The sequence below is a fragment of the Macaca nemestrina genome, chromosome 13 (genome assembly GCF_043159975.1).
Source record: "Macaca nemestrina isolate mMacNem1 chromosome 13, mMacNem.hap1, whole genome shotgun sequence".
Lineage (NCBI taxonomy): Eukaryota > Metazoa > Chordata > Mammalia > Primates > Cercopithecidae > Macaca > Macaca nemestrina.
This window is the reverse complement of record NC_092137.1, coordinates 30,799,633-30,824,979: the sequence shown is the minus strand read 5'-3', so window position 1 is coordinate 30,824,979 and position 25,347 is coordinate 30,799,633. Positions and strand designations below refer to the sequence as shown.

Genomic DNA, 25,347 nt, shown 5'->3' with positions numbered 1-25,347 from the left:
GAGCCTGAAAATCTGCATTTTCATAAGCTCTCCAGAAGCTTATGCACATTAAAGTTTGAGAATAATTGGCTAAACTTTGGAAATTGTTTGGGGGGGTGGGGGAAGCTGTCTAAACTGTTCTGAGTATAAATCCAAGAGGTGTGTTTTTCTCTCATGTTTAGACCAAAGTCGAGTCATAGTTTGGTGGTTGGCATGCAAACTTCTGCTTGGCTATTCTGAGGCCAGGTTTCCCCTCCACCTAGGCTCTCTCTCTCCTTTCATGGTTTTGGTTTTATGAAACTTTTATTTTAGGTTTGGGGGTACATGTGAAGGTTTCTTACATAGGTAAACACGTGTCATGGGGGTTTGTTTTATAGATTATTTCATTTCCCAGGTATTAAGCTCAGTACCCAGTAATCAACTTTTCTGCTCTGCTCCCTCCTCCCACCCTCCCCCCTCAAGTAGATCCCAGTGTCTGTTGTTTCCTTCTTTGTGTTCATAAGTTCTCATTATTTAGCTCCCACTTATAAATGAGAACTTGCAGTATTCGGTTTTCTGTTCCTGTGTTAGTTTGCTAAGGATAATAGCTTCCTGCTCCATCCATTTTCCCAGAAAACATGATCTCGCTCTTTTTGTGGCTGCGTAGTATTCCATGGTGTATATGTACCACATTTTCTTTGTCCAATCTGTCACTGATGGGCATCTAGGTTGATTCCATGTCTTCGCTATTGTGAATAGTGCTGTAGTGCACACTCACATGCATATGCCTTTATCGTAGAATGCTTTATGTTCCTCTGGGTATGTACTCAGTAATGCGATAGCTGGGAGAATTCATTTTTTAAAAATAGCATTTAAAAGAAAAAAGCTACAAAAGAACATCTGATATCTCTACTCCCTGCTATTCCCCCAAACAATTCAGTGCATCCCCCAAGTCAAGTGAAGGTTCTCAAATCATACACCCCACGGCTTCTTTGCACTAATGTGGATATTTAAGATCATGCACTTATCACATGCTGGGATCCTCTCTCCTCATAATAGAGTTGAAGAAAATGAGGCCCCAAAAGGTGAAGTGACATGGTCAGAGTTAATGGCAGAGCTGAGATTGGCTTTCAGAGGTTCCCTAAGCCTTCAGTCAAACACACAAGTCACCTTTCTGAGCACCAGGGATATCAGAGGTCCTTTAACAGACTGGGCTGGAGCTTGAATTACAGTGTCTCTAGGAATGATTTCAGTTTCTGTTCACTGAGCTGAAGGCAAAATTCACAGCCTTGAGTGTCAGTGCATTTATGGACAGACAGGGGCTCCTGGGTACCCGGACATGGCTGAACAGTCCTGTGCATTGGCTGTGGTTCACACTAATAAGAGGGCCTCATGGTGAGAGAATACGGATCGTGTCTCTCTTATCAGAAATGCTTTGGACCAGAAGTATTTCACATTTGAGATTTGGAGGATTTTGGAATATTTGCAGTATATACTTACTGATTCAGCATCTCTAGTCCAAAAGCTCAAAATCCAAAATGCTCCAATGAGCGCTTCCTTTGAGTATTATGTCGGTGTTCAAAAGTTTTGGATTTTGGAGCATTTTGGATTTCAGATGTTCGGATTACGGATGCTCAACCTGTACTTCAGAAGTACAAGCATGTTCACATTCATTGTCTCAAAAGCCCAATTAGCCCCACTTTTGTAGGTGTGGAAGCTAAAGCTCAGAGAGGAATGACCTATCCAAGGTGCACCTTGGAGGTGACAGGGGCATTTGATCCCAGGACTTAGGGTCTCAGGCCCAGGGCTCTCGGTAGGGCTTAGGAGCATGCCTTTCTGATGATACTCATGGCTCCAAAAACCACAAAGAGCAGGAAAGCTTTTGTGTTCTGCTCTCCTTGACCATATTTCCATTTCCCAATTTCAGCAATTTGGTGGAGAGACATTGCTGGAGTTTAGCAGAGTAGTTTTGAGGTGCCTCAAACCCTCTGATGCTATCAAAGAATATCTCTTAAGGATGCAGTAGTACACGGTTGTCATTTTCATCACCACCTGGTACCTGAACACTTTTTCCACCTTAGGGGAATCCTGGTGGGAGGCAGGGCCCAGCCTCCTACTGCAAGCAGCTAGAGGCCAAATATTCCCTCAACCAAGCCCTTGGGTGCAAAAGTTGTAGACTTGTGACCCAGGCTTGCCCAATTAGATGCTCCCTTCATCTCCCCCTCACCCCTCATACATACACACACACACACACACACACACACACACACACACACAGTCACTCAGAGCCTTGGCACTCAAGGAAATAACTAAAATAGGTGGGAACAGCTGAGGATTATTTGCTGTGTATCCTTCTTGTCTGGCCCCTGCCCACCTCTGGGCTGCATTTTCTAGCATCCCATCGACTCTGTGAGCTTTTCTTCTAAGAAGCACCTTTCAGCCCACCCCAGCCTGCGTTAGTTTCCAGGGCTTTCAGACAAGAATTCCTGCTGACTCAGGTGCCTTCTAAGAGGACCCTCATCCTCAGATTCTCCAGCTCTCACCTCTGGGAAGAAAAGGCTGGAGGCAGAGGGAAAGATTTGGGAAAGGCTGAGAAGGAACTGAGGCCCCTGGTCTGCCCAGCCAGGATTGACCAGGTCAAGCACCAAAGAGGCCTACTAGAAACATCTCAGCCAACTCTTCCTTCTGAGCCAAGACAGAAGCCCAGAAAAAGATCACAGCTGCCCCAGCACACACACAACTTCCGAGGCTCTGTTCACACGGGTGACCATGGGCCTTGTGTTGATTCACCCAAAGTCTTCACAGTTCAGGAACCCTACCGAGACTGTAACTACACCATTTTTAAAATGATATCAAACCCACTTCCCTACTTTTCTGCCAGAGATGTGTTACTTCTCACCATTCCCCAATTTGCTAAAAGAACACTCAGACCCAAGAGCTCCTCAGGCTTCCTGGAGATCCCAGCAGATCTTGCAAGATCCTGATTGAGTTAAACACCAAAGAACAGTTCAGACCTGGACAACTCAAATGATATGGGTTGCTTTCACAGTTCAGCTGAGAAACAGCAATGTACCTGCCAGCAGCCAGACTCTCAGAAGGCTCCAGGGCTCACATGGTGTCTGTGGCTCCAGTGCTGCCCTGCTGATATGATGACGCTCCAGCCCTGGCATGGGCCTGTGACTCCCCAGCTTCTGTGGGAGCACTGCTCTGCTTTACATCCAACTAGACCCTGATGGGGTATGAATAGGCAGGGAGAAGACAGGACAGTGAAAAGCATGAGGGTGAATGAGCCAATTCATCCTCACCTCCCTCAGAGTTCCTCCCCAAGGCCTGGACTTTCCACCTTCCTCTCAGCTCACCCTTGGCCTCCAGATAAGTCGGCCTGGGAAAACTGAGAGGTCTGTAAACATGGGTGGGGCCCAGGGTCAACAGTGGAAAAGAATCAAGCCAACTAAGGAAGACATCACCTGGTGGTGACAGGGCTTGATTGCCAAGCAAGCAGCACAGCTTGCCCTGTTCCCAACTCTGCTACTTAAACTGCTCAGCCTCAATTTCTACACCCATAAAATAGGGAGCTCAGCATCGGCTTGCAGGATTATTGTGAGTATCCGATACATTACATACAAGTGCTTTGCAAACTGTAGAGAGGCTTTTAATGGAACTGCATCCTCAAGTATTCCTTCTACTACATGAAGACTGGAACATGGGTATCTCCCCATTCATAGGCACACAGACATTCCTACAAGCATTGGGGGTGGGGGTGCAAGAACAAATTCCCATCTATTTACAGTGGTCTGATGGACTAAAAGAAGTTGACTTCTTAAGGAAGCTCCCGATGTTAGGGAGTTTACATTTGCACCAGGTTCTGTGCCATCTGCAGGCCCTGTCAAACTCTCCCCCTTCCTTCCAATGCAATCATCATTGCTGTGAAGAGTAACCACACCTTGCTGGGCCGACCAAAGAATACCTCCTCCTCTCAGACACCTCCTTTTCTGCCTCAGTTTCCTTCCTCTTGCTGTTCTCTGCAACTGAGTGGGTTTCATTTCTTTCATTCTCACACAGAGAATGGGTAACCAGTCATCCCAGTTCACCTCTAGGTGTGCCAAGGAACAGGCAGGCCACACAAGGAAGAGGAACATGTTCCACTTACACATTTTTTGAGGTTATCCCCATTGATCCATTCCATAAAGCTATCAGAGGAAATCGTGACACCTAGTGGATCACCAAATCAGTCCACAAGCGCGGGATGTGTGGGCTCACATCTTCAGGCTGCAAGAGCCACGGCCTTGGAAAGGGCCGTAAGTTCTACCACACTATTGGTGGTTCTCACCATGCAACTTGGAGAAGGTGCAATATTCTCCAACTCCAATGTTATCACAGATATAAGTAACGTTTGTAAAATTCATACCTAATAAATTTAGGAAGTCATGTCTGCTTACAGCTATTATGTGTCTGTTAAAACTAGTTTGTAGATTGGTCCATGGATGCTTTGTCGGATCATGAAAGTTAGAGTGCAACAGTGTTTGAAGACTCTAAGTGATGGTGTATCTTGTTTCTAATAAGAAAAATTTCTTTTGTCTTTACTTCATCTTATTAGAAAGTGGTATGTCAGTGTTTAAAACAGGCTTTGTGGCAGCTGGGCATGGTGGTTCATGCCTGTAATCCCAGCATTTTGGGAGGCCAAGGCAGGCGGATCACAAGGTCCGGGAGTTCGAGACCAGCCTGGCCAACATGGTGAAACCTCGTCTCTACTAAAAATACAAAAATCAGCCAGGCATGGTGGCATGCACCTGTAATCCCAGTTACTCAGGAGGCTGAGGCAGGAGAATCGCTTGAACCCAGGAGGCAGAGCTTGCAGTGAGCAGACATCGCGCCATTACACTCCAGCCTGGGTGACAGAGCGAGACTCTGCCTCAAAAAAAAAAAAATGCTTTATGGCAGGCATAATAAGTATAAAATAAATTCTTTGAAAGAGGAAGAAAAGGTGGAGGAATGCAGGGATGAAACCAATGAGCCATGCTGTTCAGTTCTGCTTGCCTTTTTGTTTGGGTCTGAGTTCCTAAAACTGCCTTTCTCCCTGTTTCCAACAGGCTGGCTCACAGGTATGGCTCAGCATCGTCCTTGCCCTGCACCTCTGCTGCCGTCCACCAGTGAAGTGTTAGGCCACTTCCAATGCCCGTGGCCTCCACGTGTTCAGTGGCTGCAAATTCAGTCTAAGTCTTACATCAGACACAGGCCTAGAATCCCCAAACAGGTTCACAAAGCAGGAGAATATTTAGCTGTCCTGGTTTGAAGCTTTGACCCTTTGAGCTGTTCTCTTGTTAACATTCAAGTGAAACCATCCTCAGGACCATGGCCTCTGTTAGAGAAGATTGATGAAGCTGGTTCCTTTTAAGATGAGAGCAGCACTAAGGGGTACCTTGGAAAAGATCTTCAGCCTCCTAAAGTAGTCAGTCCCCAAATCCTCCGTAAGTAGGATGCATGCTCTCCAAATGTGGCTTCAAGGTACATCCTTGAGCCCATCTTGCGAGAAACTGCCACCCTCCTAAACAGATCATCTGGCTCAGGATTGGTGAAAGGCAACTTGCCCATATGAGGAAGGATGGAGAAGGACAGGTGGAGTTTGGAATACCTATCCTCACAGGCACTCAGACCTACCCCTCTGCCCATGGCTGAGAGCTCTGAGCCCCCAAGAGGGAGGTGCATCTGCCTGGGGGCCACAGATGAAAGCGGGGAGCAAGATGTGGCCACAGACAACAAAGAGTGATTACAGCACCTTCAGACCTTCCGGGGGAGCCTGCCTGTGACAGTGGTGGCCCAGCCACAGAGCTGGGGTCAGGATCTCACTCTGGTCCCTGACACCCCAGCTAGGTTGGGATGGGCATTGAGAGAAGCACTCAGGTGCAAGGAGCCATCAGCATCTCAGGCCCCAGAGCTGGAGAACAAAGTGGCACTTAATCCAGGAAAAAGCACAGGACCCATCCCTACAAGCTCAGAGTCGGGTCTGTGCATGACCAGTCTTGGGTTTGTGATTTGTTGATGCTGGGTACTCTGAGCAATGGACCAAGAACCCCCATGTTGTTCCCCCACACTCACACTTCTCACTGCCACTGAGCAAGTCTGTTCTGAAGGATCAGGAGCCTGGACAGGGCTATGAGGGGCCAACAGAGGGAGCAGGACAAGATAATGGGTAAGTAGGGAGACCCTTGCCTTCTAATTGCAGGAGGCACACTGCCCACACACCTCCGCATGCCCACTGCCTCCCCTTGCACCCACACATGCATGCACCCTCACCCATACCCAGAGCCACGGGACACTGCTGACCCTCTGGAGAAGAACTGATTCCATCATTGCTTTTGCCATAAAGGTGCAAGCAAGTCAGGCTCCCAAACCTGCTGAGGCTATTGTTAATGTCAGCAGAATTACATTGGAGATGCCACCCAGCCATGCCCCTGGGGCAGTGGCCTATCTCCTGTTTCACCTTGGAGCCCAACCCTGTCCCTACTCCTGAAAAGAAACTTTCCCCTTTCCCGTGTTCCCCACAAGGCTTAGCTCATAAATAATCATTTCCTACTGCATAACCATTCGAAATGGAATCCCTATGCTTGACTGTAGTGAGGAAAATTTGTTTAGCAAGGGGTTTTTATTACATAATATGTATGTGACATCTGGTAATAGGAACTGCATTATATTTATTGTTTTATCTCTGAGAAAATATTGAAATAAAAGGAAAATGATCAGGGCCCATTATTCTCCAATGAGAAGGAATCTCGGGGCTTCGCTGGAGAGATGAAACAGAGGAAGTGAAAAGAATTCAATTCTGTAATAGTATAGCAGTCCAAAGTATTCTGCTCAACATTCAGGAGAGAAGGGGCTTCAGGGGCCCCGGAAGAAAATCAGTGTTGAAATGATGTCACTAGTTTCCATGGAGGTTTTCTTTCTATATAAGCAGGGAGAGAAAACTCAGAAACTCAGGATGCTGTTGGACTCAATGAGATAAAACTGTGTGTAGTATTTCTTTGCACCCATTGTAGTGTCCAGGGTCTAGATGAAACGACAGTCTAAATGCTACTGCTTTTTGAGAGTTCAGCTGAGCACCGTCTCCATTTATAGAACCTGTAATGTTATCTTGGTAAATGGAAAGGGTCTAGAAGGTGTTGGGTCTTTCTTGGTGCCTGGGGTCCATGCACAGAGGGGGCTTTCTCACAATAATTGTATTTCTTGTATTTCTTCTAATTCCAGAGGTTCCAGGAGAAATTTCCACCCGTGTTTTCTTCCCCGTTCGGAAACGTTGTCCAAAGCTCAAATAATAAATTCCGCCGCAATTTCACTGTGACCTACCATCTGAGCCCTGGGAACTATGTTGTGGTTGCACAGACACGGAGAAAATCAGTGGAGTTCTTGCTCCGAATCTTCCTGAAAATGCCAGACAATGACAGGTACAGAACCCTCTGGGATTCTAAATGTTTTATTCTATTTAACTTTATAAAAACGCGTTGTGTCGTTATGGGCTGTGCTCTGTGTATTCGCGCAGCATGTCACTGGGGATGCAATATTGGCCCCACTCTAGAGCAGCTCATCATAAAGGGGGAGCGAAAAAGTCTGTGAACCAAGAACCAGACCACAAACAGGATGGGGCCATTGCCAGATGGAAATGCAAAGTGGCACGGGAGGACTGAGTGGCAAGAGGGACAGAGAGAAATGGCACTTGAGCTGGCCTTTGAAGAAAAACACAATTTAATAGCTTAAAAGGGAAGGCGATGGTGGCCATGGGAAGGTGGGTAGAAGAAAAAAGCATGAACGGCAGCAGGGAAGTGCCTGTGCACAGGGCTGCTTGGAGAGTAAGTAGCATCGGCATCTATACAGGAAGGTGGCATATCGCCAGCATGTCACATGTCCTGAAATGTGGGGTAGAGCAGGGAGACAGTGAAAGATGGGCCTGAAAGAAAGAGTCCATCACAGAGGGTCTTCCATGCCAACTTGATCATTCAAGACTGCGACCAGCAAGTGCTCACCCCGCTGGGCCCCTTATCTCCTCTTGGGCCCAAGGCAGACATTGCCATCATTATGGCAGTCTTTGCAGTTGAGCGTGGGTGAGACCTTCCAAGTCCAGCATGGCAGGCCGCCATCACACCACCAATCAGAGATGGAGCCTAAGGCAGAGCCTATCTGCCATCCTGACAATGGGCGTTGCTGGAAGTATCTGGTTGTGGAAGGAGCCATTTACTAAACAGTTAAAGACCAGACCATGTCCAGCCAAAAGGCTGGGCTCGTGGCCACAGTGCTGTAGCTGCTCACTTCATGTCCTGCGGTGCTGAGGGTGCCCCATTCAGGAACTTGGCATCAATATCCAGTGCCAGCTGGGTGCCCTGTATATGCAGGCCCCCTTTGAGTGGTGAGCTGGTCACCTTGTCACACTGTCCTCTGATTTTCTAGGCACCTGAGCCACCATTTCAACCTCAGAATGGAGGTAGGTATGCAGCAAGGTTTGGCTGACAAGCCTCATTGGCCCCATCCCATCCCCAAGAGCTTCTGTCTCCTTCTTTGCGCCTTCCCCTGCCCTCAACCAATGAAAAGAGAGACACCATGATAGGCTGATGATGGCTCAAAGGGGCGGGCGGGGTAGGGGGAGAAGACCAGACCTCCAAGGCCAGGCTCAACGCAGTCCTCTTCCTTCCACAAACTTCAGTTTTCTCATTCCCCAGAAGGCTTTTTCCAACTGCCCAATAAAGCCTCTTTCTCAGATCTTGGCAGGGGTTGTGCCCTTGCTGAACCAGATGGGTGGCCTCCTTCCCCAGAAGTCTAACAGTGGCTATTTTCCCTTTGATCCAGGGAAGCCCTTCCGAACATGGCTCCCAACAAAGCGTTTTCAACAGATATGCTCAGCAGGTATGGTACCCCAGGGGCCTTACGTGGGAGCAGAGAAAGGGGATCTGAGGGAGGGACAGCTCTTATAGGCCCTTATTGGGATGCAGAGAAGAGAAGTGACTTGATAGATTATTTTACCTGCCTCTCTTTCTGGATCATCTCCAGACTGCTCTGGCTGCCAAGCTCGGTAGAGACACGGCACCCCACCCAGTGTCATCTGGGTGACATCAAGATGGAATGTAGAGCTTAGAAACGGAGGGGATAATTATGGGTTGTGAGGTGTATTGCCTTCTAAATCTTTAAACAAGCAATTGGCAGTATCCCTTAAAACCTTTCCTTCTCCTACTCGGCCACCTCCCACCAACCTGGCATCGTTCCTCCCGGGAGCTAGCCAGCTTCAGAAAGCAAATACAGCATCCTTGCTGCCAAGCCACCTATGTGCACACAGGATTTCTCTAATGGCTTAATAAACTGTTATAAAGAACTCCTTGACTTGTCAGAATAAAATAGCTGCCAGGGGCTCTGCACAATGGGCCTCTTACCATTAATAATTGTGTTGGCGTGGAAAGTGGACAGTGATACCGATGTGCGTCTCTACCCTGCCGCCTTGAACCAGGAAGAGGCCAAGGACAGGAAGGAGGGCAGGCCCTGCCTCTGCATTCAGAGGGTCACTGGGGCAGTGGTCACCCAGAAGCAGCCTGGGCCAAAGTAGGAAAACTTAGGGAAAAAAAAAAGAATGTGGCTGGAATGAGGGGCATGTGTTGCAAAGAGCAGCTGAACCCAGGAACACAGACCTCCATGAAGTCAGGACCAGCCCAGGATCCAGGTCCACTATCTGGGCTGATTCAGGAGGCACTTCCCTCACTGCATGACAAGGCCGGCCAAGATGACTGTCCTCAGTCTGCAAGCTCCCAAAGGCAGGGATGATATTATATGCATTCCTTGTCCCCAACACTGATCACTGTCCTTGGCCAAGGAGGTGCTCAATCATTTTTATTGAATTAAGGCAGATCACCTCCCCCGGAGCAGATGCCTGAGTGAAGGTTAGCCCCTGAGGTGGTTAGCAGGCGTAATTAGGATGCCTGAGACCAAGCTTCCTTCAGTGGCAGGTGGCAAATTCTCACACACGGCCCATGCACCTGCACCTCTAAAATAAAAATGTCTGCCATATGTGAAGATGGGACAGATTTTCTAATCAGGACTTTTCCAAACAACAGCCAAATCCCTCCTCATAGAGGGTGATTAGTGGCCCATAGGGGGCCTTTGCGGGAATTAGAGTAAGACCCCAGTGTGGCACTCTGCCAGATACATGGCTGGGAAGTAGAAAAGAGACGGGATTCCAGCCCCCTTTCACCTCTCGGCCAGGCACTCTTGAGCAGGACCCACCTGGCAGTATTCTGTAATCCTGCAAACTGTCCTCAGGGTCTGTGTCCTGCAAAGAAAGTTTAAAGCAAAATATTCCTCCATGCACTCACTGTGTCCTCTCTTCTGACCTTTTCTATCACTTTAACTAGATTTAAACTAATACAATGGTTGTCGGGCGCAGTGGCTCATGCCTGTAATCCCAGCACTTTGGGAGGCCACGGCAGGCAGATCAGGAGGTCAGGAATTCAAGACCAGCCTGGCCAGCATGGTGAAACTCTCTACTAAAAACACAAACATTAGCTGGGCATGGTAGCACATGCCTGGAGTCCCAGCTACTCAGGAGGCTGAGACAGGAGAATTGCCTGAACCCAGGAGGCAGAGGTTGCAGTGAGCCAAGATCGTGCCATTGTGCTGCAGCCTGGACAACAGAGCAAGACTCCATCTCAAAACAAACAAACAAACAAACAAACAAACTAATACAATGACTTGATGCTACCACCGGTTCTTCATTCACTATAGTAGTAGTGACAGCTCTATAACCCAGGGTCTGCCTGTGGGAAAGGAAGGATCCACTTAGACTCTGGGATGAGCTAGGTCTATCCACCAAGCAGCCAGCATTTACTGAGCACCCAGTCATTACAAGTCCCACACTAAGCTTTGGGAATCCCAAGGAATAGCTTTTGGGCATCTTGCATTATGGTGGTCGAGGCAAACATGCAATTTTTTAGGAGATTGTTTAAGCATCCCTCACCTCCATTCCTACCCTCATCTCCTCAGACTCTTTTGGTTGGTTATGGAGTGTGGGACCCGGGGCAGGCTCTGTCTCTATGTGGGAATATGGAGGAAAAAGACATGGTCCATGCCCCAAAGCTGCTTTATAGTGGATGATTCCATGGAAGTCGGAACTCCTCATTAGCATGCTGACTGCGGCTCAAAGCGAGGTGTCCTGAGTCTCTGGAAGAGAAACTCAGTTGATAGTGGGCACCCAGCACCAACTTTCCTGATAAAACCCAAAGTGAGATGTGGGGGAAATGACCTGAGGACCATTTTCAGGCACTGGCAAGATGTTTTCCTCAGGGGCATCCTGAGGGGTCATCCTTCTGGGTGAGGACCCCGTCAGGATGGGCTCTGGGGCTGTTTGTGCTTCCAGTTCAAGGTGGTAAGACCAATCCTGGGAGATGGAAGGTGCTGATTCTCAGAAGACCCCCAGGAGGCACCCTCTTCTACCTGACCAGTGCCACTCCACAGGGCCACCTGCTGATAAATCTTTCCAGCACCAGCTCCCCATGAAAATGCTTTCCCAGGGCAATACCAGCATAGCATCCCCTCTGCCCTTCCCAGGCTGGACATGAGGAACAGCCACATACAGAACAGCTCCATGTCTCTGTGAAATTGTCATCAAAGACACTGCCTGTCAACCTGCTGGATGCCCCCAGTATAAAATCAAATGCAGTTAATTGTCTCAGAAGTTGAGGCCAGGAAGAATTCCTCCCTCCCCAACCTCAATTGCTTCCCGCTCTTAATCCAAAGAAAACCATGATGTCTCCCTTTTTGCTTCGGTGGCTGGGAAAATTAATGCTAAGTAATGTGCTCAATGATAGCAGTTTCTCTTAGCCCACATTTCTGTTATTTTTAACTCCTATTATCACACACGTGCATACACACACACGTACACAGTAGTTATTATTTTTTCCTAAGTCTCTTCCTGGAAGCAGATGGGGAACACATCTGAAGGGCTGAGTTGATTCATTCAACAATACTTACCCTGAGGGGTTCCCAAGTGCCAGAGATGGTGGGAAGGACTAAACTGCTTTCAGTCTAGTAATGGATAAAGAGAGAAATGCAAGGTCACCTACACCAGGGGCCAAGCATCAGGAGTGACCAACACGACAGATGTGCAGGGGAGGGAGTCACTACTATGGCTGGGAGCCATCAGGTAAGGCTTCATGACGAGGGCAAGATGGGTACATTGTGGGGACTAAGTGCTTGGAAATCTGAGTGTTTTTACAGGGCAGGCAGATGTGCCTCTGAGATCCTGGAACTCATATAATTCCTGCATTCCTTCCTTATTTGGTTCAGAGGCTGGACATTGATGCCACCCAGCTTCACAGCCTTCTCAACCAGGAGCTTCTGACAGGTATGAGCAGCCCAAGGGCAAGCTGGACCCACCCTCCTCCCTGCTGGCAACCCCCACCCCACACCCCGCTGTCAACACTTCAGTCCTTCCTATCCTTCTCTCCTCAGGACCTCCAGGGGACATGTTCTCCTTAGATGAGTGCCGCAGCTTGGTGGCTCTGATGGAAGTATCCTTTGCGGTCGTCCCTCCCATGCTCTGAGCGCCCCCCTGCTCTGTGGGCTTCCCCAGAGACCTAATTAGGACAGTAGGGAACCCTTTTCTCACTCTTAGTATTTTCTCTTCTTTCCTGTCCCTGAGTTTCTGGGGATTCTCTACTAACTCACTAACGTGCCACAGCAACAGTGATAATAGTTACCATCTATTAAGCGCCTACTATGTGCTGATCAGTGTACTGGGGTGTGTGTGTGTGTGTCCTTATAATTCTTGAAGCAACCCCTCTGATACAAAATGTATCATCTCATCATAAGTGGAAGAAACAGGAGTTCAGAGAGGTTAAGTAATTTGCCCAGATCACACAGCTAGTCAGGACTCGTGCCCACATTTGAAGTTGGAGCTTTCAGCCTCCAAAATCTATGCTCTAACTTTATCCTAAACCGCCCTTTATAGCACCGTTGGGAACTATTTTCCCTTTCACCTGTTCCCTTCCCACTGGAGGAGTCTCTATTATTTAAATTTCTTACTCAACAAGTCCCCAATTCAATCAAGATAACTACCACCAAAACATGGTAAACTGCCTGGTCGACACAGCAGTTGCACCTCAGCATTGTTACCATGCTGCCTTTGCAGCGGGAGAGGCTGGGCAGATGCAGTTCAGCAACTCACTCCAGGCCCGTGGCTACAAGTGTAGGACCAAGAATTGAACCCCAGGTTCCTGCCCCTCCTCCTGATTTCCATTCCCCCAGCGAGCCATCCTCCTCCTGTGTACCCCTCATTTGGCAGGCAGGAGAGGCTGACTCCATGAGTGTAGACCTCCAGATGCTGCCCTGCCAGCCCCTCACTCGGCAGTGTGCTGTCTCCTGAGACGCTCTGTCCCTCTCCCGCACCATTGACAAGGCTCAATTGGGACTGTGAAGCTGGCCATTGTAAAACAAGAGGGGTTTTTTGATGAAATCATAAATCAGGCCCTGTCTCTGCTGGCTGTGCTTTGGAATCTGTCAGAGACACTACCCATCTCCCACAGAGGAATCCAAATGGTCCTCATAGCCCCACGGCCCAGGGTGAGTAACCCTAGGGGAGGTCACCTTTGCTGGACCCCTGCAAAGCAGACAGGTCTCTTTCAGCCTTCTTCCTACTCACTCGCTGGCTCCCCTTCCAGTTCTCAGAAGTTAATCTTTTCCCTTCATTAGTCATCACTGAACCCATCATACGGCGCAGCCAGGGCTGGCTTTAACATGCCCACGGGATGCGTTCCCTCTATACTTATGCGCACAGGGCTCTATGTGCTTTCCTGTGGCTGCTGCTTCTGGGTTGCCATGACCCCTTCGTGCTCCTCCCCAACTTCTGGAGCCAAAGCGCCCACTCCAACTGGTGGAGGCTGTGTTCTAGACCCCTCTCTTCCCTCAGATGCAAGTGATATTGGCCTCTTTTCCTCAGGGGTTCCTTCTTCCAATTGCCCATTTTTCTTTGTGAAGCAAATCTAAGGTAGGTCCCTTTCAGACGCAGCAGGAGCCAGCTGGCATGCAGCCACATCTAGGTGACAATGGACCAGCTGGCATGAGGCCACATCTAGGTGACAATGGACCAACTGTGTTGCTAGTGATGGATGGACCTGCTCCGGCTTCACTGGCAGGATGGCAGCCCCTCTGCACCTTGCACACTGACTGGTTCACGCTTAACTCCGTACCCAGCTGAAAGTGGATGGGCGGCTAGACCAAGAGGAGTTTGCGCGACTGTGGAAGCGCCTTGTTCACTGCCAGGTACAGGCACATTCTCTGTGACTAGCACACTCATTCCGTCCAGTTAGCAAGGATTTACTGGGTGTCTAACCCTGCACCAGGGTTCAGGGGTATGAAAGAGGAGGAAATCTCACCCCTGCTCTCAAGGAGAGCTCGCATGTTGTTTGGGGAGATGTAGTGCAACTCTAGAAGGCAAAGGCAATGCCCAGTTAGGTGGCGGAATGAGGGATGCATTGGAGGAATGAGGGATGCGTTGGAGGTGGGAAGAGAATGCTGTCCCTGTAAGCTAAAGCTGCCCACTAGCATCTCCCCCAACCCCCACTCCTCCATCCACTGCAACACCTGCTAGCTTATCTCATCCCCGTCCAATCCATCTGCCAGAGGATCTGTCGAAAACAGTGATGTGGCCTGAGGCCTCAGTGTGGCCTCCCCATTTTTCCCAGGACAAAGTCTAAACCCTCAGAGTGGCACACAAGACCCTCTAAGTGGGTCCCCATTTGGGGCCCAGGAGAAGCCCTTTCCACTCATCCCACTCTCTCCTTTAGACTCCAATACAAGTCTAAAGGAGACTCACTACTTCCTGTAAACGTCACACCTATGCCCCTTCACCCTGCCCCTCCCATCTCTCCCCTCCCTGCACACTCAGACTGGCCAGTGCCCACCTACCCTGAGAGTCCAACCTCTACCACTCCTTCCCTGCAGAACCTTCCCTGGGGACTCTGCTGGCCCCCATGACCCCTCTGGCCCCTAACACTTGAACCCACATCTGTCAGGGCCAGCCACACTGTGTTGTCTTATCATCTTGTACTTACAAATAACATCTCCTTATTAGGAAAGCAATACCTATCATAGTAAAAAAACAGAAAATATAGATGGGCAAAAATAAACTTAGAAAACATGGTCTTGCCAACCAAAGGGAAACTGTTAACACCTAGTGAACATACTTCAGAATTTTTCTTGTAATATGTATACCCACACATGCCAAATAGAAGTATAATCTGTTTTTAAAAATTAATAAATGCCAATAAATACATCAAATGTCTAGCCATGTCACTAAATATTTTCATAACATGTTTAAAGGCTGAAAAAAAAAACATTCCTGTGTGGCTATTTCATTATATATCCCCAGATCCCCAACCAGGGGCCACTTGGTTTCTCATTTCATTGCAGGGCACTGCGATGGCCAGCATGTCCACTCCCCTGGGTCCCCCAGGGCAAGGGTTCCCTCATATCCATCTTTCCCCAGCACCTCCATAGTGTCTAAAACACAGCAGGGGTTCAAAATGCTGAATAAATGACCGAAGGAATTCCGAATGAACGAGTGAATGCCTGAGATCATTCTAGGTCTGTCCTTGCACTCACCAAAAGCCGAATAACGCCCCCCAAAAGCTGTCCAGCTGCTATTTTGCAAAGGCAGTTGTCTACCACGGTTGCCTCAGTCACGTGCCTGTGTGTGGGTACTTGGCTTTGGAGTAGCTCCTGGGGACAGCTAGGCATAGACCCAAATTAGGGTCCTGAGTTCAGTCCTGCAGCACTTACACACCTAATCCAAGGCAAAATGTTCCCTGCCTGAGCATCGGTGTCCTCATCTGTGAAGTACGATGTTGACCAGGATTATAGGGAGAATTGGGTAGAAGTAGAAAAGGCCTGGGTAGGTGCAAGAGCCACCTCATACAAAAGTGATATGTTCCGGGTGCCACCTTCTGCCCCCGTGCTGGGCTCCAGGATGCCATTCCAACCTGCTTTCAATGCTTTCTATAGAGCATTCACTCATGTGCAAAGCACTCCCCCAAGCACTTTATAAATATTTAGTCATTTACTCCCTGCAACGAACCTATGAGGTAGGCACTGTAATTAACCCTATGCTACAGATGAGGAAACTGAGGCCTAGGAAGACTAAGTCATGGCTAAAGGTAATACAGCTGGTAAATAATCCACGATTTAAACCCTAGCAGTTTGGTTGTAAAGCCTGAGCTCCTCTTAACCACTACCCTACACAAACTCTCTGGAGAGCCCTACGCTCCCCTCAAAAGCAGAAAACGGCCCTATGTGTCAGGGCTCAGCCTGGGGGTGCAGAAGAGGAAGGAGCCTGGGTGAGGAGAGAAGCAGCCACAGCCCCTCAGCAGGCAGCCAGGATGGTCAGTTCACCAGGTGTGGCCACTCTGTCCTCCCAGTCCTCAGTGCTGGGACCGTGCCTGCCTCTGAGGTTTAGGGAAGCAACCTCCCAGGACGGAAAAGGAGCATCCAGGACCTCCCCCGTCTTCACAGACTTCTTGCTTCTCTTCCCCTATTAGCATGTTTTCCAGAAGGTTCAGACAAGCCCTGGAGTCCTCCTGAGCTCGGACTTGTGGAAGGCCATAGAGAATACAGGTACAATGGGGACTTTGGAGCTGTGGTGCCTGGGGTCCGGAGGTGGGTGTGATGCCCACACCCCTAGTAGCAAAGCTGGCACAGCAGTGCCAGGCAATCAGAGAGGAGCACTGCAGATCTGGTGTCCTCCCCAGTTCACGCTGACCCTGGGGGGCCTCCAGGGCTGCAGACTCAGACATAGTTGCCCCATCTGAGTTCTTACGTGCCAGTCAATTTTCCCAGATGCCTTTCCTCCCCAGCACAGCTCTAATTGTGAGAAAATAGCTGCCGCATGATTGATACCCTACCAGGAATCGAGCTCGCCTCGGAGACGCGCTTCCAGCTCAGTATCTGGGCCATCAGGGTTAAATACCCACAGGCTGGCTGATGATCGCTCTCTCTTCACAGAGAGTTTGGGGCTAAATTAAATCAAATGGCATCTGTCTGCTTCAAGTAGGCAAAGGCTTTCAGCCCTGGGATAATGATAATAATACCTTAGGGTGCGTAAGTGCTCCATGGTTCACCAAGCACTTCTGTTGGCATCATCTCATTTGACTGTCTCGACTACCCTGCGAACTGGGAAGGGCAGGAATCATTACCTCCACCGTCCCAGTGGGGAAAATGGATCACAAAAAAAGTTGCACAAGGAAATGGACACCTTCCTTTAATAAAATGTAAAATCACATTTTCCTGGGTTAACACCGGAAGGAGAGTCTCCATCATCCTCCCTCCCATGGCTCCCGGCCTGGAGACAGGGCAGAAAGATCAGGCTGCTGCCCCCAGCTGTAGCCCGGATCCTCCCCTTAATGCTTCATAACGTAGAGCTGGGACTCTCAAACCTGAGCTGCCTGAGCTGCCTGCGAATCCCCTTCAGGGCTTGTTAAAGCCCAGATTGCTGCACCTCTGATCAGGAGGTCTGGGTGGGGCTCAGGAATTTGCATTTCTAACAAACTCTCAGGGGATGCTCATGTCCCTGGTCTGGGGACCACACTTTAAGAATCCATTAAAGATGAAATATTTTAAAAAGACCTCACTCATGACTCCAGAATAATAAAAGAGAAAAAAGTAGAAAATTGTTCCAATTCAACTCAATAAGCCTTCAGCAGCCAGGCAGGTAAGAGAAAGGGGCGATGGAGCTCACAGTCAGAAAACAGGTGACTGAGAACGTGCCAAGCAGGAGAGGACCTGGATTATCTAAAGGCATTCAAGTTCATGTTTTATTAACTCTGCCAGAGAAAGCATGTGTGTCTCTGGCTGCCAGAGGCTCACGGGCCACCAGGCTTGTCCCCATGATGGATGGTTTGGTTTGCAGGGTTCTACTGGCTCTCTAAATCTTGCAAAGCCTGACTGTGCGCCAGTATGTACTTGGCCCTGTGAGGTTGGTGCCTCCCTGGAGCCTATAACTAGAAGCACAGGATGACAAGGCACTGAGCTCCTGCCTGCCTGAGGCCACCTCCTGCGTTCTGCTGTCCCGCCAAGGGTCAGTCTTTTCCCTGGATGGAATTAGGACTGCATCTCCTTGTGCCAGGGGCCACTCCCACCTACACTAGCGGCATCCATAAACAACCTACCTACAGTCATGGGTCAGGGGGAAGGTTGTCAAGGTCATCAGCAGAGAGAAGTTTGACAGAGGCAGGGCTAGAAGCACCCCCCAGGTGTCCCAGCAGCTCTCCCATTACGTGGGAATGATCAGATGATTGCGAAGACTGATGTGTCCCCAGAGCAGTGTCTTCAGTATCTTCACCTGGTCTCTGACCAGACTCCAGAACTAGGTTCCTGGGGCCCAATAACCAACGAGAAAGAGAAGACACTGAAGGGAGGGGGCTGAGTGGGAGGAGGAGTTGGTGGGAGGTTGCGGGGACCTCTGAACAGGTCTCTCAGACCCTGAGAAGCAGAGGAACCCCCCAGCCCTAGCCTCCTCTCACTCACTCGCTCACCTGTGGCCCCAGACTTCCTCAGAGGGATCTTTGTCAGTCGTGAGCTGCTGCGTCTGGTGACCCTCAGGTACAGCGACAGTGTCGGCAGGGTCAGCTTCCCCAGCCTGGTCTGCTTCCTGATGCGGCTTGAAGCCATGGCAAGTAAGTGTCATCGAGGGGCATCCCAGAGACCCTGGCAGTGACCGGAGAACACAGAAGAGGACTGGCCACCCCTTACCCCACCCCAGGCCTGCGTGAGGCCTCAGCAGCAGGGTGGGCTGGCAGCCTGCGTGAGGCACCAACCAAGGTTGCAGATGGCATGACCAGCTCCCTCTGCACCCCCCTCTTCCCTGTAGTTCCCCATCCCGGGTCTCTTTTCCTCATCATCCTGCCCAGCCTCTCTCTCAGGAACAAGGTTAATTGAAATCATGCTGTCCCCCTCTCCAGGTTGTGTTTATCATTGAAACCTGCTCTTCAGTTATGTAATGAAGGATTTTGGTCCTCGCTGAAGGAATTTCACACACAAGTGAATAAGTGGGTGTAGGAAGTCCCTCCCCAGGCTTCAGAAATCCAACTGTGTGGGCCGAAGTTTCCACATCTTTTAGCAGCGTGACCCTTTGGTTTTAATGAAATCTAGTGTGAAACCCCGGGCTAGAGTGGGGCGGCTGTGATTGTGGGAGAGAGGCCAGACCCCTCCCCACTCATAATCCTCTTACCACCCTGCCATGAGGCACCGCTACAAAGCCTGCGGCTGTGAGCTGGGCAGAAAAGATTGAGGGACTAAGGCTCTGGGACGGTAAAAAAGAAGCCCGAGGTTCAACCCCCATACAGTTCTCAGTTGGTTGCACAAGGGAGGTCCCCAAATCGTATCACTGCAAGAATAACAAGCCCTCACATCCCCTCAGCCTAGTGTGGATGGATGCAGGGGCAGAGAGTGCAAGGAAGCTGGGAGAGGGAGAGGCGAGCGGGAAGAGCAGGCACAGGGTCCCTCTGAGGTGACGAGCCTTGAGCCATTCGCCCTGTGCAGAGCTCGGCTGGACAGAGAAGAGGACAGGTGACAGGCACACCCCATGGGGCAGGAGGGGTTGCTTTACAGAATCACCTCCTGTGCTTCTTATGGGCCCAGGTCTGCCTCCCCTGAACTGCCTGGATTCCTCCCTCCTCAGTCAGTCAAAACCTTCCCTTCTTTATCCTAGAGACTTTCCGCAACCTCTCTAAGGATGGAAAAGGACTCTACCTGACAGAAATGGAGGTGAGGTACCTTCCCCTCCCTGGGGCAGGCACAGTCCTAGGCTGCCTCCCCTGACTTGATTCTAGGGGGCATTTTTTTCCCTGAGGATATTGAACGGTCTGTCAAAGGCCAGCCAAGCTGTCCCCTCAACCTCCAATTACTGCCTTATATATCGCTGGCCGCCAGGCTGCTTTAGGATCTTGGCAGACAGATTTTATTTTTTTTCCAATAGCTTAATAAAGCAGAGGATTATGTGGGAGTCATAAATCCTGGAGGGAACAGAAGGACAGCCCGCTGAGCTCACTGTACATTAAACTTACTCCCATTGAGTTTTAGAGGCTCCTGACCAGCCAACTGGTCGACCTAAGATATACGTCTCACTGCCTGGTTATTCAGGGAGTAGCAGAAGATGTGCTGTGAGACAACCCCACCCTGTACCCGGCTTGGGTTGGAATTAGCTGGAAGGGGTGATGAGACTGGCCTGAGGTCTTTCAAGGGAGGAGGATGGCATTTGCCCTGCTCTGTATTAAGCTAACAAGTGTAAAGAATTGTTGTAATGATGATGCTTATTTTTCAGTGGATGAACCTGGTCATGTACAACTGAAGCAAAGAGGAAAGCAGACCCCACAGCTCAGGTAAGACATGGTAGCTTTGGAGTCTTTCCCTCCTGGGAGCATAAGTCCCCCTTCTCCTCCAGGAACTGCATATAAGACTCTTTCCTTGGGAGAGCCTCCCCAGGGATGACAGACCCTTACCGAAGTGAACCAAGGCTTAGCTGCTCAAGGCCCTTGAGTTTCAAGGCCAATGCTGCAGATTTCATGCAGACAATGTAGACCAATGGACCTTTATGGAAAGGCGTGGCTTGAAAGGCATGAATGAGGGTTTAGAATTCTTTACTGAAGTTCCAAAGGAAAAAAGTGATCTCTCATCACAGGAAAGGCAAGAGAAATGGTGGAATTTGAACGGTGTAGAGTAACAGAAATGGTAGAAATGGTCAGGCCTTGGGGAGAGAAGAGCGGGCTCTAGCCCCAGCTGTACCATTGTCTCACTGTGCAGCTTTGGACAGGTGATGAATATCTGTAGGCATCAGTGTTTATCCCTCTAGCATGAGTGTGCTGAAGAATTAACACTCATGTCATTTCCTCTACATTCTTTTTCATGGAACAGACCCTAGCGTTACATAGTCCACATCCCAACCCTGCTGTAGCAGAAGCCCCATCAGTCCTCTAGAATCCTTTAGGACTGGGGAGCTCAAGATGTTGTGGTTCCCGTTGTTGGACATCTCCAAGTGTTAAGTATTCCTTAGCTAGAGGCAATCATCTACTTCCCTGAAACTTTCTACTCATGCTGCTGGCTCCACTCTCTGGACCACTGTAGAAAAAAATACTGGACATGCACGACCTACAAAGGAGGATACCTTTGCTGTTTTGCTCCAAAGCCCATCTTCTTTAATTATTCCTGTTGGTTTTCATCCAGACCTCCTGGTGACCATTCTCTATGTGCCAATGTACCTTTGAAGTATACAGTTCTCCACACAGCCGACCTGTGATCAATATCGCCTAAAACTCGATTGTTTTTATAAACAGTATTTAATCTCCCATTCATGTACCTTGAAGTAAAGAGACAGACACTGTCTCCATAAATAATGTTTTAGCATAAATATTTCCTGATGAACATTTGATGCTTTCTAATGATCGCAAATTAATACTGCAGAGATCATAGTTAATTTGACCCAACCATATTTCCTTGAGTTCTCCTTTCACTCCTTTTGAAAACAGAATGTTTGATTATTTTCAGTTGTATTGTGCCTGTTCCAATCTGCATGATTTCTAATATCAAAAATGATTTGTCAATTGTATATTTAAGCTAATTTGATATACAGGGCCTAAAGGCTTAAACTTTCAAAATAACTGGATTCTCTCTTACTATCTTTTCTCCTGTACAGGGTCCCAATTCTCTCTTAACTAATCTTTCCACCCTTCCTATTTTTAAAAAATGTGTCAGAAGGAAGTATAATATTAGAGACATTCTTGTGTTTACTTCAGTTTCTTTCATTAATGCCTATCATCACCCCCAGAAGTGCTTCCCTAGCTTCCTCATTGATCACCACCCTCTGGCATCACATCATTAAAGCACATCCACTCACTCTTGGCTTGTGGTTTGCTTTACAGAATTGGAGGCAGGAGGGTGAAGAAGTTCTGCCTCCAAATCTACAAATCCACCTTCCTCTGTAACTATTTCCCTCCTTCTTCCTGTTAAGTTAAAGGGCACGTCCCTTTAAGGACATTCTGTTTCTCATTACCCTTCACCTTCTCAAGGGCCTGATTGAATGAATTCTCTCTTCTGTCTTCTGAATACTAAACCTGTCTTTGTCTTCTGGAGTCATTTAACTCCCATTTTAAAATGTGTGTCTTTTAAATTTCTTTATCTCCTACCCCTTCCAGCTGAACTCCACCTCTTTCCTCTCATTACAACCAAATTTCACAGAAGAGCTCATCGTCCACATATTCTCACTTCCTACTCTCCCTGCTAACTGCTTTAGTTGAGATTTCTTAGACATCATCTTTCTCCCTGACCTTGGCATGGCCTCCCTATCTGGTTTTCCTATATCCACTCGTATCCCTCAAATCAATTTCCTACAGCCGGACTACACTTTTAAAAATTCAAATCCAATCATTACATTCTCCAGGCTTAAAAACCCTTCAATGTCCTCCCATTGCTCAAAGGAAAAATCTGCCATCATTAACATGGACCACAAGAGCCTGCCTCCTCTGGCCCCTGCCCACCATCTAACCACAACTCCTACCTCTTTTTCCTGCTTTCTACTCCCACCACACCATCACACCTTTACTTCCTTCTATTTTCCATGCTTTTCCCAGCCTCAGGCCTTTGGCCTTACTGTCTGCTCTGTCTTGGCTATCAGTCACCAAACTCCTGATCCTTTATGTCTTAGCCCAGTTGGGTTCCCATGTTATGGGTTCCCATATTATTCACTCACATATCACCCCTCCCCAGTCATAACATTCAACACACTTGGTTGTAGCCCATTCCTTCTTTTAAAGAAATGTATTGAGATATAATTCACACATTGTACAGTTTGCTCATTTAAAGTATAGAGTTCAATGGTTTTTAGCATAGTCAGAGTTGTGCAACAATCACCACAATATGATTGTTAGAACATTTTTATCACCGCAAAGAAGAAACCCCATGCCCATCTAGCATGCCCACAGCAGTTGCTTCCCAATTGTGTTCCACCCTCTAGCCGGAGGCAACCACTGATCTATCTTCTGAATCTAACTTTACCTATTCTGGACATTTCATATGAGTGATTCATACAACATGCGGTCCTTTATGACTGGCTTCTTTCACTTAGCGTAATGTTGTCAGGATTCATCCATGTTGTAGCATGTATCAGTACTTCATTCCTTTTAAGTGCCAAATAATATTTCATTGTGGCTATACCCCATTTTTTTCATCTATTCCTCAGTTAATAGACATGTGGGTTGTTTCTAGTTTTGCCTATTATTAATAATCCTGCTATGAATGTGTACAGGTTTTTGGGGGGACATATGTTTTTATTTCAATTGGGTGTATAGTTACGAGTGGAACTGCTGGATCATATGGAAATTCTATTTGTGACTTTTTGAGGAACCACCAAACCGTTTTCCAAAGCAGCTACACCATTTTACATTCCCACCATCTAGCTGCAAATGAGAATTCCAGTTTCTTCACATCCTCAGCAACCCTTGTCATTGTCTTTTACAGCAATCCTAGACAGTGTGAAGTGATATCTCACTGTGGTTTTGATTTGCATTTTCATGATGACTAATGATTTTGAGCATCTTTTCAGTGCTTATGGATTATTTGTAGATCTTTGGAGAAATGTTCATTTAGTTCTTTGTCTATTTTTAAGCTGCGTTATTTATATTTTTACTACCGAGGAGTTGTAGATGTTCTTTGTATATTGTAGACACGAATTCCTTATATACGTGATTTGCAAAAGTTTTCTCCCCTTCTGCAGGTTGTCTTTGCGGTTTTTTTGATACTATCGTCTGTAGCATATGAGTCTTTAATTTTGATGGAGTCTCATTTATCTATTGTTTTCTTTTGTCACATATTTGTGGTGGTATAGCTGAGAAATCATTGCCCAACCCAAGGTCAAACTATTTATTCTGGTTTTTCTTCAAAAAGTTTTATAGTTTAGCTCTTACATTTAGGTCTTTGATCCATTTTGAGGTCATTTTTTATATGGTATGAAGTAGGGTTCTAATTTCATTCTTTTGCATTCATTCATTTGTCCCAGCACCAGTTGCTGAAAAAACTATTCATTCTCCTGTTTCTTTGTCTTGGAACCCTTTTCAAAAATCAGTTGAATATAAGAATTTATTTATGAACTTTCTGTTCCATTGATTTATATGTGTATCTTATGCCAGTATCACACTGTGTTGATTGCTACAATTTTATCGTAAGTTTTGAAATCAGGAAGTGTGAGTTTTCCAACTTTATTTTACTTTTCAAGACTATTTTGGCTATTCTGGGTTCCTTGCATTTACATATAAATTTTAGAATCAGCGTATCAGTTTCTGGGATTTTGATAGAGAGTAAATTAAATCTAAAGGTCAATCTGGGAAATATTGCCATCTTCACAATATAAAATCTTTTGTTCCATGTGTCTCTTCATTTTTATAGATCTTCTTTAATTTTTTTGAGCAATGATTTACAGTTTTCAGTGTAGAAGTCTTACACTTTCCTTGTTAAATTTATTCCTAACTATTGTAGTTTGGGATGCAATTTTAAATAAAATTGTTAATATTTTCAGATTTTCATTGCAAGTGTACAGCAATAAAAATGATTTTATATTGATCTTATATCCTGCAGCCTTGCTAAACTTGTTTATTAGTTCCAATATTTTTAAAGAGCTTCCTTAGAACTTTATATATTCAAAAATCATGTAATCTGCAAGTAAAGATAGTTTTATTTTTCCACACCAATATAGAGCTTTTTATTTCTTTTTCTTGCCTAATTGTCCTGGCTAGAACCTCTAATACAATGCCAAATAGAAGTGAACAAAGCAGACAACCTTGTGTTCCTAATCTTGGGAGAAAACACCCAGTTCTTTCCTATTAAATATGATGATCACTGTGTGTTTTTCATAGATACCATTTGCCAGGTTGAGGAAGTGCACTTCTATTTGTAGCTAGCTGAGTTAACACACTTTTCATTACTTGCTTGATGTCAGTATTCTCCGCTAGACTATAAGCCTGGGTGTGTCTTGTTTGTTGTTATTTCCTTAGCCCAAAGCGAAACACCTGTCAAAGAGAAACTAGTTGGTAACTTTCTCCCAAATAACTGAAAGAAATTGTTCTTTCAGGTTTATACCTTCCTTTGTTTTGTTCTCATCCCAACATTTTTTACTATTAGTTTACACCCTAGTCTTCCTGCTATTTTAGCTATTCTCTATTTTATTCCCCTTTGGTGTACTGGGAGGCAGATAGTTAATATCATCTTGTTATTATCTCTAACATATCATGACCCATATTATCTTATGAAGTCCTATTTTTCCCTCACTTTTTTGAAAAATTTGAAAATTTCCCTCACTTTTTTGAAAAAGTTGAAAGTGTCCTGGTC

General features: G+C 47.3%; 1 protein-coding gene across 1 annotated transcript in view; it reads left to right on the top strand.

Annotated features, from left to right (window-relative positions):
• LOC105479703 (calpain 13) overlaps nt 1-25,347 on the top strand; it is a 111,524-nt gene that overhangs the window by 56,714 nt on the left and 29,463 nt on the right. The window contains exons 12-22 of the mRNA XM_071076461.1: nt 5,049-5,060; nt 7,201-7,397; nt 8,395-8,428; nt 8,791-8,847; nt 12,271-12,328; nt 12,436-12,494; nt 14,176-14,244; nt 16,518-16,593; nt 18,522-18,650; nt 19,685-19,740; nt 20,297-20,354. Coding sequence (XP_070932562.1) covers nt 5,049-5,060; nt 7,201-7,397; nt 8,395-8,428; nt 8,791-8,847; nt 12,271-12,328; nt 12,436-12,494; nt 14,176-14,244; nt 16,518-16,593; nt 18,522-18,650; nt 19,685-19,740; nt 20,297-20,323 — 774 coding nt within the window. The 3' untranslated portion in view covers nt 20,324-20,354. The remainder of the gene's footprint in view (nt 1-5,048; nt 5,061-7,200; nt 7,398-8,394; nt 8,429-8,790; nt 8,848-12,270; nt 12,329-12,435; nt 12,495-14,175; nt 14,245-16,517; nt 16,594-18,521; nt 18,651-19,684; nt 19,741-20,296; nt 20,355-25,347) is intronic.